Consider the following 14,861-nt stretch of genomic DNA (forward strand, 5'->3'; position numbering starts at 1 on the left):
CATTGTGTCTTGTGTATATGTCCATGGTATTTTCATGCTTCATAACAATCAATTCCATTATTATACACGTGATGCGTCCTAGCGCTACATGTTGCTCACCGGGACCGCAACAAAACATGTAGGACAGGTCGATTGAATTAGGACAATATCCCCGAAGAGCAGCCGGCGTTTACCTGGACCCGACAACGACACAGATCGATTAGGCTAGGGCGGCGTTTTATCATCCCGGGTCTGATACTGCTATCGACACACCGACTACTGTTTCATAATCATAATTGCAATAGTCAATAAACGCGTGCCGATCAGAAGCACCCTCGAGCTACTGTTTGACCGAATATCTCAACATGTCCAACACTTAATCTATGAATGACCTCTGTTTATTCTCACTATTGATGACGACTCTTTATACACGGAGAGCTTCCTAGGGACGATTGGAAATGGAAGTGCGCCCAGTATTAGTTTCTTCAGTATGATTAGACACAAATGGAGGAGAACACCTGTTACGTTATTTGCTTCCTATCGATCGCCTCGTGTGCGCATGCTCATCCCAGGTATCGCCCTGCCTGTGCTGAGTGGTTAGGTTGGAGTTGCTGAGATCGACGCTGATACCCACAGAGACGATGGCGCACAAACAGCCACATGCTGCCAAACCTGCAGCAAACTTCCTACGTCAGTTCAGGGATTTAAAAACAAGAGATCTGAAACAAATATCGGCAACTCAGTTTATGGATGTATGGAACCATTACGATAATGACGGTAAGTGTTCCTGCAATTGCAAGTTTCACTGAAGCTCGTCATGTGTTGACAAGCTCCTATACTTTGATGATCCATCATAAGCCAAGTTACATGTTACTATGAAATCTCAACCGATACTTTCCTCAGTAATAACAAAAAGTTGCAGTATATTTTCTGTATATAGTTTATGAGCTGGGGTCACCATATAGGTGTGGAGATAGTGTGCACATATATACACATAACATACCAGATGACACAGTAACAGAAGTCCTCGCTTGATAATCAATATATATATTCACGTATATTGGACGACGCTACCTGGTTGATGGAAGTAACATACGACCACTGACTCGTAAAGGCTATACTGTGGTCTACTGGGCTTTGTGCCTTCATTGATTTTTTTCGATTTAGCTTGAAAATCATTAGCCTGCATCAGCAGACATTGTCATCTGCATAATGGTGGACGGACTGGACTGCTAGTTTGTGGCCAATACTTGTTCCGACTTGACTTGACAAGCTTAAGAAGGTCGACATCCAACATCACAGCATCACGGCTGTTGAAAATGTCTCCAATATAGTAAACACTGTTTTTATGGCGGTAAAATGACGTCTTGTGGAACTAATGCCAAGTTTAATCAATGCGATGATAACTGGAACAAGTAATTACTGACATAATAACACTTGAATGGAATAATCAATAGCGACAGCTGTTGTAGTCTAGTTTACTTGATAACAACGGATATAGGTATGTAAATGAATCTGCAACAAGAGCAGTAGTACGGAGGGGTATGTTTGCATACGAATAATGAACTCAAAATACAAAACAATACGAATGAACAACTCGCAAACAAAAGACGTCATATGTAAAGAAAGAACGATGTGTACTAAAGAACGCCAGTGCACAAAGAGGACGCTAAACTACTACAAGGACAACGCTGACAATATAGAACGCCGTGTATATGATCAATGCATGCCGAAGTGCTCAAAGTATTACGTCACTACTCTGCGTGTGACGTCATATGTATATGTTATATATACATGTATATAATGTGTATATATTCTATCTATATATGTTGCGTTTATATAAGTACGTGTATGTTTAGTACACAATTTTCAATAAACACTCGTTTAACTAATTTAAAGCTTAACAAAGTATAATGACCAATGAAGCAATGACATGTTCATGCATGGCCCAAAGAGGTGTCATGATGCCGAGTTATTTTTCTGACGCACTTTTTCATAAGATCTGAAAAGTGAATATTGTGCAATAATATTGCGCTTGCGCGGCACTGGGTTTACCTCAGAACACATCAGAACTTTATTTTTCTCTGGCCGAGAGCATCGGCATATGAGGTACAAACAGTCCATGGCGACGGACAGAGGTTAACCGGGAGTTTTCACAATTTTTACTGTAATGTTAATAAATTTATATATTTCTTTTGGACATATATCTATGGCAGTTAAATAATTGCTGGCTGGAGTTGTAACACATTTGGTCTTTTTGAATAGTGTTTTGGAATGTACATTTTCCTTTGTTCATTGAAAATTTTGTGAAATTCATCTCCAATGTCATAACTATCACACAATTTGCAATACACAGTCATGCAACGGAGTTCTATTTCCATCTTCTAATTTCTATTGGCAGGTGGTTACAAGATGTCCTAAAGTAAAGTTATTTAAAGGAGAAGGGGGTTGGAATGTCGATTATTGTTTCAAGTTTAATGTCGCCTTTAAAAAGTATGTGGAGCATTTACTAGAATTTGAAATTTAGGATGCCCAAACGAAAACTTTAAATCGAAGCCCAACACATGTATGAATCTATGTGTGTGTGTGTGTGTGTGTGTGTGTGTGTGTGTGTGTGTGTGTGTGTGTGTACGTATGCATATATATATATATATATATATATATATATATATATATATATATATATATGTGTGTGTGTGTGTGTGTGTGTGTGTGTGCGCCATATAAATTATCAAGCAGCGGTACATGTTCAGGAAACATATTACATGTGTTGTAATACACATTCTCCTGAGAGAAGGATTCAGTGTCGGAAGTACTATCACTTCCTGTAGGGAAGGGGTCAGCTTAGAATGAACACGAAAGAGTCCAATAATGAAATGGTTGATGGTGAGATCGAAGGCATCGACTTATATACTGAACCGCAAAACAAACGTCACCCCAAGTAACATTGCATGAAAAGTTGTCATTTAAATATCTGGGTAATTTTTGTCAAAGTTTCTAAAATTTAATATTACCTTGTGAAAATGAAAATGAATTTGATGATAAAAAACAAAGCAGACTACAATAAAACCGATCGCCCAAACGCATCACGTCAACGGCCATGGTAACCCGATGCACGTGAGTTCCGTACAAATTGAATGCACATGCGTTTCCCAATTTCTTGCCCTATAAAAATCCAACCAGATCGGATAACATTAATTCGTTATTGAATTCCTACCACATGCCAAGATTGACAAGACACCAACCCCTTGGACGATTGCAAGCTGGACAAACCGACCGACAAGTAGTCATTGCATTTCAAGTCCACGTAAGGACCATATACAGGCTCCAGCAACGATACCATACCACCAACACTACAGATGAACGACCACGTAGTGGAAGACCAAGGGTCACCACCCGGCGTCATGATCGTCAGATTGTGCGACAGCATCTTCAAGATCACTTTGTTACTGATGCGGAAACTGCTCGACAGACCATGCGACACACCAGCGACACATTAGTGCGGACGATTGAGCAGACATCTCCACTGTCACAGGCCACACCGAGGACCCATTCTGACATCACGTCATCGCCGGAACCGTCTTCAGTGGGCAACACAGCACCAGCATGGGCGCCACCAGCAGTGGAGAAGAGTCCTCTTTTCAGACGAAAGCCGTTACTGTATCTCAACAGCAGATGGAACACAGAGAGAGAGAGACTCTCGTGGGATGGTCCGATCATTATGGTGTGGGGTGCAATTGTTCTTGCACAGGGGGTCGGCCCTGTGGTCTTCCAGAACATCGGTCCAGGGAGAGGTAATGGTGTTACAGCAGCTGAATGACGTCCGACCAAGGTCGACAACTGCAGCTGAATTGCGTCAGGCGTTCCTCAGAGTGTGGGCTCAAGTGCCTATGGCCTTCATCAACCGCCTCATCCATTCCATGTATCGACGTTGCACGGCAGTCATCAATGCACATGGCGGACATACTGGATACTGATTTGTGATGCCATTTTCTCAGAGACTAGTGTTGTGTTTCACTTTAAGAATATTTGACACTTTAATTTCAACCTTGATGATCAGTTTCACCTTTTTTAATATGTCTCAAAGTACGTTTACAGTGTTTGGACAAATAAGGTGTCTTATATATCTATCCATGGTGACGTTTCTTTTGCGGTTCAGTATATGATAACGTGGTACATATCTGTATGCGCAGAAAGCCACCCGTAACAACAATATGACCAGATCGAGGATAATAAAATAACATCACAATTAAAAATAATAAATTATGTTCCCATCATCGTGTCTGCACGGGGTATTCAGGGTCGTGCTGTCTGTGTTGGTATCGGTATGTCATATTCATTGTGTCTGCACGGGGTATTCAGGATCATGCAGTCTGTCCAGTGTCGGAGGCATGTTACAGTCATTGTTTCTTCACGGGCCATTCAGGATCATGCAGTCTGTCCAGTGTCGGAGGCCTGTTATAGTCATTGTTTCTGCACGGGGTATTCAGGATCATGCAGTCTGCCCAGTGTCGGAGGCCTGTTACAGTCATTGTTTCTTCACGGGCCATTCAGGATCATGCAGTCTGTCCAGTGTCGGAGGCCTGTTATAGTCATTGTTTCTGCACGGGGTATTCGGGATCATGCAGTCTGTCCAGTGTCGGAGGCCTGTTATAGTCATTGTTTCTGCACAGGGTATTCAGGATCATGCAGTCTGTCCAGTGTCGGAGGCCTGTTATAGTCATTGTTTCTGCACGGGGTATTCAGGATCATGCAGTCTGTCCAGTGTCGGAGGCCTGTTATAGTCATTGTTTCTGGACGGGGTATTCAGGGCCAGGGTCTGTTTTGATTAATACGAGAATAAATGTCAATGTCATGCATCCACCATCATTATATTATCATTCTTTAGTTACCATCGTTACTAGTGTTGACGATGATCAATACAAATGTGTCATATATCCGTTACCTAACTGTGAATGGTAACATATTGCAATGGCCAATGTCTTGCTATCGACCTGAAACAGCTATTGTTTCTGCACGGGGTATTCAGAGCCTGAATGGATGTTTGATGCTTTAAATACTGAAACAGAGTTAGTTTTTACACTAAAACTGATCAAAACCTAGAATGCTTTCGGGGAATTAGCCACGGGATCAACACACCTTCATGCAACTCCCTGCTATTGCTCTCTCTCAACTGAAGATATATTTTACCCAGCCTCCTTCAGTTCTTGTAGAAATTCCACCTCTCACATCACCCATCTCCATCCTGTCAATCTAGCCTTACTACAACATTTCTTTGATGACTCTGCCCTCTCCAGTATAGCTGGGGATACCAATTTTAGAAAATCAATTAATTTCACAATTCCAAAATTTAATATATTTTCCCATGCCATTTCCAATGTTTTGGCTAACGACAATCAAGCCCACCTCAGTTTAAGACGTGTTGCAGAGAGTGCTAAAAAGGATCAAACAATCTTTCAAACAATTGCTGAGCCACTGCTTGATGCTCAAATCAGTCTTCCTCCAAGTTCCTGGCTTGATACGAATGCTATTCTAGCCTTAAGCGCCTCAATTGCATCAGGTGTGTATATAATTTTGGTTGTTTGGATGTTTTTCAAAATTCGAACTCTATCAGCAGCACTCATGTTAGTCACTCGCGTTGTCCCCACCAAAGCAGTGCAACCACCAGCTCTTAATTATAATGATCATGCCACTGCTAGTACTCCACCCACGGACTTTGTCATCACAGATCTTGCTGACTACCATGTCTCAATCCTTCTCGGTTTTATCACACTTTTAATTGAATCCATCTTGCTTATACTAGTCTTTCAGCGCCGTTCAGGACTTCAAAATGGCCTTGTTTTAGAACTTACTACAGGTCCTGAATGTGTCACTGTCCCTATTTTGTCTTTGACTCTATGCCGTGCCTACTGGGACATCCAGGCCCCATATACAGTAGACAACCTTTGTGTTTCGGGATACATTTTCCCCACTCTGTCAGTTGATTGGACAGACTTTATAGTAACAAATAAACTTACTAGCACATCCCTTACCGTTCCCTCAACCATCCAGATATCATTCTTTACAGCTCAAAAGCTGCAGCGACTCTTTAAACAGCCATTCACTGCCTATGTCCTTCTAGTTCATAATGGATATTATAAGGTAGTGGACCCGACATCACTTCTACCTCAATTTTAGTTGTTGCAATGTGTATTTCTATACTTATTGAATGTACATATTAGATTTGGGCATTCTGAACAGTACGTATCGTTGTTGTCATGTTCTTAGATGTGATCATATCTTATGTTTGTACACTTAGACTTTAACTACCATTATTTTACCTGATGTTACTTCAAGCTTTTGAGGTCAAAAGCTCCACGACGCACAGGGATATTGTAACAGTGCTAAAATTGCTATATTTTATTCAACTTTTTGCCAAATTCGCCTTCAATTCATAAGTTGTCGGTTAACCATTTAAGACCTGTCGGTACATACTAGCGATAAGAAGTTGTATAACAACATCTGGCACTTCAGATTTACGCCGCTTGAAACAGGTCGGTGGGCGAAACTTTAATTACATGTTGAATAACAACTGGTAGTGGTCAGCGCGTTCGGCACTTACCAGTGTACCGTTATCAGCTATTTAGCGGCAACTGACCAAACTAGAAAATTGAAAACGCGAAACCAAACAGGAGCTGAATGGTTCTATCGGCATTTATAATCTTCTATTACTCAACTTTCCAAACTGACCGTCTGCTTTGGCTATTAACAGACCAAACCCATCATACAAAATTGTATAACATGTCCAGTCTTTATTAGTCCAAAGTCTCAATTTTCAAACTTGACATGCACGTGTTAGTCATTCCTGCTTTGCCTGAGAACCTCTCTCTGTTTGTCTTTGAAGGTAAGTCACTTTTACTTGTTACTTTGGCATTTAGGTTGAACTTTGCTTAAAATTGTCTTTTAAAATTGTCTTTAATTTTGTATGGATATCTTGCTTGAACAATGAATTTATACTCTATGTATTCGAAATGCCGTGCGAATCTAAGCTGCATATTATTCAAGTTTTACTGACACAAATTAACTACAGTAACTTATATGCGTGCGTCGCATGTAGAAATATAACTATTCCACGATCAGCGTTCATATCCCACATGTTTATTTATCGGGTTAAAACTACTAGGCAAATACATTTGTAATTATTAATCACAGGTGTCGTGGATGCTTCATAATTATCATGTTTTAATGTGGATAGCGTGCATTATAATAATGTATGAATTATTTGTCCATGTATCGGTAGGACCACTATTCATATGTGTGTCGTGTTATTTACCTTATTGTATTCTGTATCGTAAGTAGAGTGGTTTTATAATGCAACAACGTTAAATGCGTCAATATGCATTAACATGATAGACATAGTCAGACAATCTCCTTCATCATCAAACACAAAGACATAATCAGACAAATAATTAAGCAGTGATACAAAAACTGTTAAGATATTCTTTGTTATATAATAGGCATGAGTTAATAAACAATTGCTTGTTATGTGATCTCACTTTGAGAACAATGCATTAACTTCAGAGACGTCTGAGTACCTATTCAAGTTACAGCCTAATATAACATTGCATAAGATTACGTAACACATTTATAATTAAAATACCATTTGTAAAATAATAACAATGTGTAAAGTGTAAGCTCAACTCATTGGATATTCATTTATATCATAGCAGTGAACATTTGATATAAGGCAGACATTATAATCAATTCAAATTAAATTACTCATTGATAATTACTCATAATGTTTGATATATATATTTAAGGTGCTCATAAATAACATCTGAACAATGTTTACAAAAAGCATTCATATGAAAGATTATTACAACACCTTTCTTGAACAAAGACATGTCTGATAACTTATTTTACATTAAATACGGTACATGTGACGTCATGAACTATAGCTGATTCAGGTGTACACTTCAGAGATAATAGCGAATACAAGATTTAATACGGTAAATAATACTGGAACCTGCATTCAATGACTGAATACACTATACTAAACTCAGATAACAGCTATGCGCAAAATGGTTAAATACGGTACGTGACGTCACTGCCGAGCGCTGGTGAGTGTGCCGTTATATAACAATGAGCGGTGCCGCCTGTGCATGCCGCGCTATGCGGGCCGAGCTTATACAAATCACACATGAATGAATACCGTATTTGAAACTTGAAATATATATGAATTAAAACTGATTATTAGTGAACGTATATTCTATTGTGAATGTTTATGAACCTTATTGGAGATTTCGCCAAACAGAGAAATTGCTTGTGAACTGTAATTTAGAAATGGATATAAACACTGCTATAGGGAATCCTGTTTCATTATAACTATTCTACAACATAAAACTACTACGTTATCTGTAGCGTCCAAATTATGCTAAAAGTATAGTATCTGAGATATTCTATACAGCGTCCATTCATCTTACCGAATGGAAATAATATGCATAAATTGGAAAACATAAATTTATCAGGCATTGCTTAAATTGCGTGCATTTATCTAGAACAAAAGTTACGTTCGTGTATTGTGGTCTAGTGCTATGCCATCACAAAGTAGTTACCTAATAAGAAATATATTTTTGGGCTACAGATAAGAATAATATACTTTGCTGTACTTGCACTGTACTGGTTTTGTATATAAAGAATATATTTGATGCATGAACATCGGATATAAGTTATATTCTTGAACCGTATTTATCAGGCATAAGAACGCAAACAAATATACATAACGTAAATTATATCGAGTAACTGGATCATGTTAATGCATATTGACGCATTTAACGTTGTTGCATTATAAAACCACTCTACTTACGATACAGCATACAATAAGGTAAATAACACGACACACATATGAATAGTGGTCCTACCGATACATGGACAAATAATTCATACATTATTATAATGCACGCTATCCACATTAAAACATGATAATTATGAAGCATCCACGACACCTGTGATTAATAATTACAAATGTATTTGCCTAGTAGTTTTAACCCGATAAATAAACATGTGGGATATGAACGCTGATCGTGGAATAGTTATATTTCTACATGCGACGCACGCATATAAGTTACTGTAGTTAATTTGTGTCAGTAAAACTTGAATAATATGCAGCTTAGATTCGCACGGCATTTCGAATACATAGAGTATAAATTCATTGTTCAAGCAAGATATTCATACAAAATTAAAGACAATTTTAAAAGACAATTTTAAGCAAAGTTCAACCTAAATGCCAAAGTAACAAGTAAAAGTGACTTACCTTCAAAGACAAACAGAGAGAGGTTCTCAGGCAAAGCAGGAATGACTAACAGTCGATTTCCCCCTATATTTATACCTGAGACCTCCTTTGTTAATCTGAAGGCAAGTCTACACGTGCATGTCAAGTTTGAAATTTGAGACTTTGGACTAATAAAGACTGGACATGTTATACAATTTTGTATGATGGGTTTGGTCTGTTAATAGCCAAAGCAGACGGTCAGTTTGGAAAGTTGAGTAATAGAAGATTATAAATGCCGATAGAACCATTCAGCTCCTGTTTGGTTTCGCGTTTTCAATTTTCTAGTTTGGTCAGTTGCCGCTAAATAGCTGATAACGGTACACTGGTAAGTGCCGAACGCGCTGACCACTACCAGTTGTTATTCAACATGTAATTAAAGTTTCGCCCACCGACCTGTTTCAAGCGGCGTAAATCTGAAGTGCCAGATGTTGTTATACAATTTCTTATCGCTAGTATGTACCGACAGGTCTTAAATGGTTAACCGACAACTTATGAATTGAAGGCGAATTTGACAAAAAGTTGAATAAAATATAGCAATTTTAGCACTGTTACAATAATATCAGTACAATCCTGATAGATGGTGTGCTTGCAGTACAGATAATTCTTTTGACGTTCTTGGTACACATTGTCACATCATGTGCTCTTTTAGCATATCTTTTGGGATTATTTTGGTAGGGGTAGATGTCATCCTTAATACTGGAACGGGTTGCCAAAACACACAATTTTGAAATGTGAAAAGCATGCGTTTTGTCACTGACTCTATTATATAAAGCCATGTCGTAGCAGATTTCAGAGACAGTTGATCTTTCACTGTCGTGAGACCTGGCCAGGAGAGAGGCTTTTGCCTTAATGTGATTGCTCCTACTTGCGGACCCTAACTCGGACATTCATCACGGACCTTTAAATTGGACACCTGAACATGTGAAAAAAGGACATTTGAATGCTATGACAGAATTGACTATACTGCTTTTCTGTGCAAAAACAAAGAACTCTCAACACTATTATCTTTTGTAATATACTCACACGCAAAAAAAACGCAAGTGGTTTTAAGCAAATAGGTAACAAACACGGAACCATAAATTGATACGAGTTTTATCATGTAGTGAAGCCTGATGGTGTTATCAATATTTTTGGTTGCATTTTGGAAGCCCCGAGTAAAAACGCAACATAAAAAACGAATCGCCAAAACGCACCATTTCAATGACTATGTGGGTATCATGCACCCATTTCTTGCGAAATCGAAAATGCACGAACAGTCACGAACTGTAGTGGGTATAAAACTGTGGCCGATTCTTGGACCTACCACTCCTTGGTCAACAATGCCACGCCTAACTTAAATTCAGAGAAACCAGGCTATCGGACGTTTGGAAGCTGGATAGTCTGTCCAAGATGTTGCCCGTCATTTCAACGTTTACATAGCCACAATTTACCGTCTCCTGCATCGATACAATGCTACACATACCACAGGTGACCTTCCTCGGAGCGGTCGTCCTAGGGTCACCACACCTCGATAAAATCGGCAGATTACCCGTCAACACCAGCGACATCCGTTCCTAACTGCAAGTGAAAGTGCTCGACAGACCATAGGAACACGTAATCGACACATTAGCCGGGACACTGTGATCCGACGTCTCCGTTCCAACAACCTCAGATGTCGCCGACCAGCACGTCGTCCTGTTCTCCAACCACGGCATCGACAACCACGACTTCAGTGGGCACATTGTCATCGCAATTGGCGTCATCGTGAGTGGAGGCGTGTCATCTTCTCTGATGAAAGTCGCTTTTGTGTCTCCCATGCAGACGGAAGAGTCAGAATTTGGCGGCGTCGAGGTGATCGTTTCGCTGACAGAAACGTTGTGGAAAGGGATCCATGGGGTGGACCTAGCGTCATGATATGGGCAGGGATTGGACTTAATGCGAGACTTGGAACCATGTGCTTTCTGAAGGTCGGGGACACGATGTCACTGCTCAGCGGTATATCGACCAAGTGATCAGACCCCACGTTGTTCCATTTTTTGCACAACATCAACAACACATTATCCAGCAGGACAACGCTCGTCCCCATGTTGCCAGAGCTACCATGGCCTTTCTGCAACGACACAACATCCGTGTTTTACCGTGGCCAGCCCTCAGCCCTGATCTGAACCCCATCGAACACTTGTACAGGAGATGTGGGGCAGTGGTCAACGCTAATGGTGGTCACATCAGGTATTGACTGACATTTTGGGTATTGACCCGAAACTGTGTAAGCCCTTAACATTTGAAAAAAACAATTATGTCATCTGCCTTTGAATCCATTAAACTGTGTTCAGTCAAATGTTTGTCAATATTGCCCTATTAGTATTTCTTGTCTTTACTGTTGAAAATAAATAACATATATACTGCATACTTGACTTGCGTTTCTTTTGCGTGTGAGTATATAATGCCATTTAACCTGATGTGAAATATTGCTGACTGTAATAAATGTAATCAACCTAAAGTATTTTTTTCTTTTTTCGTTTGTAATAACGTGTGATGTATATCCTTAGTTCTGCTTTTGATTTGTGACACACATAAACTCAGATATGTTCGCTCTTCATAGAAATATCGGCTACGATATTTGTAAACCCTTGTTTGAGTTTAAATGCATGTTTCATTTGGGTGTCTTTTACACGAGCTGATACTTGGATAGATTTATGTAATGTGTGTAGAATGTAAGACAAACATTCTTCTTTCTCCCTCCATCTATGACTCTGAGGGTATGTGAATGAATCCCTTCTTGGTGTTACATGTATATGATTACAACTCTGCAGGCTGCATTGTAGAATGTATCTCAATGTCCATGCAGGGAACGGCTATATCGAGGGCACGGAGCTGGATCAGTTCCTGTACGAGCTCGTGACCAGCGTCAACGTCCAGGATGTAGGCCCAGAGGTGAGTCGGGTAGTCTACCAACAAATAAGCATACCCGGGTTTTTTATCGATGTTACGCCATTGTCACAAACACACACACACTCCCTCAATACCAACATCTTAGGGCAGTGGGGTAGCCCAGTGGTTTGCGTTCGCTCGTCACGCCGAAGACCCGGGTTCGATTCCCCACATGGGTACAATGTGTGAAGCCCTTTTCTAGTGTCCCCCGCCGTGATATTGTTGGAATATTGCTAAAAGCGGCGTAAAACAATACTCACTCACCCAAATCTCAGGCCTTGATAATAAACTTAAGACTCGTATCAACTCTGTTTAATGCTTTGTTGCCTATTCCTGTGTTATATTGTTGACGCATCCGTGTCGCCATCAGTGGTCCATTGGAACATGCCGTGTGTACAACATACTGTTTCCGTTTTGTTACAGATTCATGTTTACTGAAGAGTGCAATATATAATTATCATTAGATATATAGACCAATATAAGACAGCATATAAATACACTGCATGTTCAAAGTGTGAATGGTTTTAGAACTCATCCATTAGTATTTGGGAACCTATACTCTCCCCTAGAAGTAGGGGATATTCCAAAATAACAGATGATTACAGAAATACAAAACAAAATCGAATGACGTAATTGGTAGATAAGAAAAAAGAAGGACCAGGTGTAATATGACAATCAACAGACCATGCTGGCGGTGTATTGTAGTGGGACAGACATCCAAGGAAGACGACAAGGGTGTGTAGTTAAAAATTTGAACGTTTGAGATGACTTGATCAATAATGGGTCATGCCCCTACGATTGGTGAAACATTCATTTATACGGCGTACATCCACCTCCCAAAAACTATTTGAGGGAGTCTTGTCCACTCCTCTTACAGCGCCGGCCCAGTTCAACTAACGTAGCAGGTGGCATTTGAAGTCGGTCGGTACGTCTGCCGATCATGTCCCAAACGTGCTCTCCCTTGGGGAAGGTCAGGACTCTGGTCATTCTCGTTATGTTTTGCTGGGGAGGTATTCAGTTTAGATTCTTGCACTGTGGCCACGAGCGATATCGTCTTGAAAGGCGCAACGTGGAAGAGCATGTTGCGTAAACGGCACAGCTATTGGCGTCAGTATGTTGTCTCGGAACTACTGTCGAGCGTCCCCACCGTGGAATGATACAATGGCTTTCTGGTAGTCATTGTGGTCATACCCTATAACATCATCGACCCAACCCCAAATCTGTCATATCGCCTGACGTTGACGTTCGCGTGACGTTCGTAAGGACGCCCCCGGGTACGTCCACACCTATACAGAAAATCCAAAGTGAATATGGACTCATCTCAAAACATTTCCCCCAGTTTTATCGCTCAAAACACCATTGGCGTCTGGCTAAAATGTGTCGATTTGTTAACGGTGGTACAACACAAGGTCGCCGAGCAGATTAGCTGCATGCAGATGATTTCTAATCGTCTCGTCAGTGACTTGATCTCCAGTTGCCTGGCGCAAGTGAACAGAGATTTGTTTGGTTGTTCGGCTCGATTTCTTAAAGCCTGGTTTCTGATTATTCGAACATTGACTTGTGTTGTTACGCCCTGTGCTGTGTCGATCATTGACAGTTTATGTTTGTAGAAAAACACTGAGACACAATGACCGATCGTAACATGCATATACTCTTAAGAAAAGTAGGGGATACTCCGAGATAAAAGTTGTAAGAGATATTAGTTTCCACTGATGAATGTATGCTGATAATGTACGAATAGGGAACACATTACAACCGGTAGTGAAGTATGACAGTAGTTGTTGTGACCACCAACGATCTTGAAGGACGATAGGGGTAAGATGGCAAATTTCAAAAGTTGTTTTTGGATCAGTAGTGCGTACTACCGTCATGGTTTGTCAAATATTCATTCACTCGAGGAGGCACACTGTGTCTGCCCCATTCCTCTTACATCGCCTGATCCAGCCAACGTGGTCGGCAGCCTATGACCTTAACTCACACGTCTCCCTATCATGTCCCCAGACAGGTTAATGGGGTAAAGGCCTGGGCTCATTGTTGGTCAGGGCATTCATTCTATGGATGTTATGCTGCGTGAGGTGATTATCCCGCGATATGCCAAGGAGAGGCACGGGCCACCGAGCCGTGGATGCCCGTGCCTATAATAAAAACAGAAGATGAGATTGGGTTAAATGGCCGAGGGTGTGCAGGTACTAGTGGGCTACTTAGCTGCTAATTGTGTATACCAAAATGCTACCGTTGCCATGGCCACGCGCGTGGCCAACGGCGATTGCAGCTAGCGCTGCTGGCCTGAGACTGCTTCCGCTGTCCTGTAGCATATTTAACCGCTACCATTGCTTGACAACTCCCACGTTGCCAAAAGCAGCTCCACGCTGCTGGCCTAAGTCAGACTACCGCTGCCCGGCCCCAGGTAGCCGGCCAAAGCAGATCCCACTGCCCGGCCCCATTAGCAAAACCATTGTGCGGCTCCCACGCCGCGGACCCAACTGTCAGCTACTACTTGACAAGACGACTTCCGCCGCCGGGCCCATATACGTGGCAATTGTTTGCCCCAACGTATGTTATTTTACGATTCCCCGGCTGAAAAGTCGGGAAAGACAAGGTTCCCACTGAGAAGCAGGTAACCCCGGAAAGGTTCCCGCTGAAAAGCAGGTAGCCTTAAGCA

At 41.0% G+C, this 14,861-nt stretch overlaps 1 protein-coding gene across 1 annotated transcript in view; it reads left to right on the top strand.

Annotated features, from left to right (window-relative positions):
- Positions 1–522: 522 nt before the first annotated feature.
- Positions 523–14,861, top strand: part of LOC124148429 (calbindin-32-like) — a 44,549-nt gene continuing 30,210 nt past the window's right edge. The window contains exons 1-2 of the mRNA XM_046519515.2: positions 523–756; positions 12,117–12,202. Of these exons, the coding sequence (XP_046375471.1) occupies positions 621–756; positions 12,117–12,202 (222 nt within the window). The 5' untranslated portion in view covers positions 523–620. The remainder of the gene's footprint in view (positions 757–12,116; positions 12,203–14,861) is intronic.

Source organism: Haliotis rufescens, unplaced genomic scaffold (assembly GCF_023055435.1).
Source record: "Haliotis rufescens isolate VD_foot unplaced genomic scaffold, xgHalRufe1.0.p SCAF_19, whole genome shotgun sequence".
Taxonomy (NCBI): domain Eukaryota; kingdom Metazoa; phylum Mollusca; class Gastropoda; order Lepetellida; family Haliotidae; genus Haliotis; species Haliotis rufescens.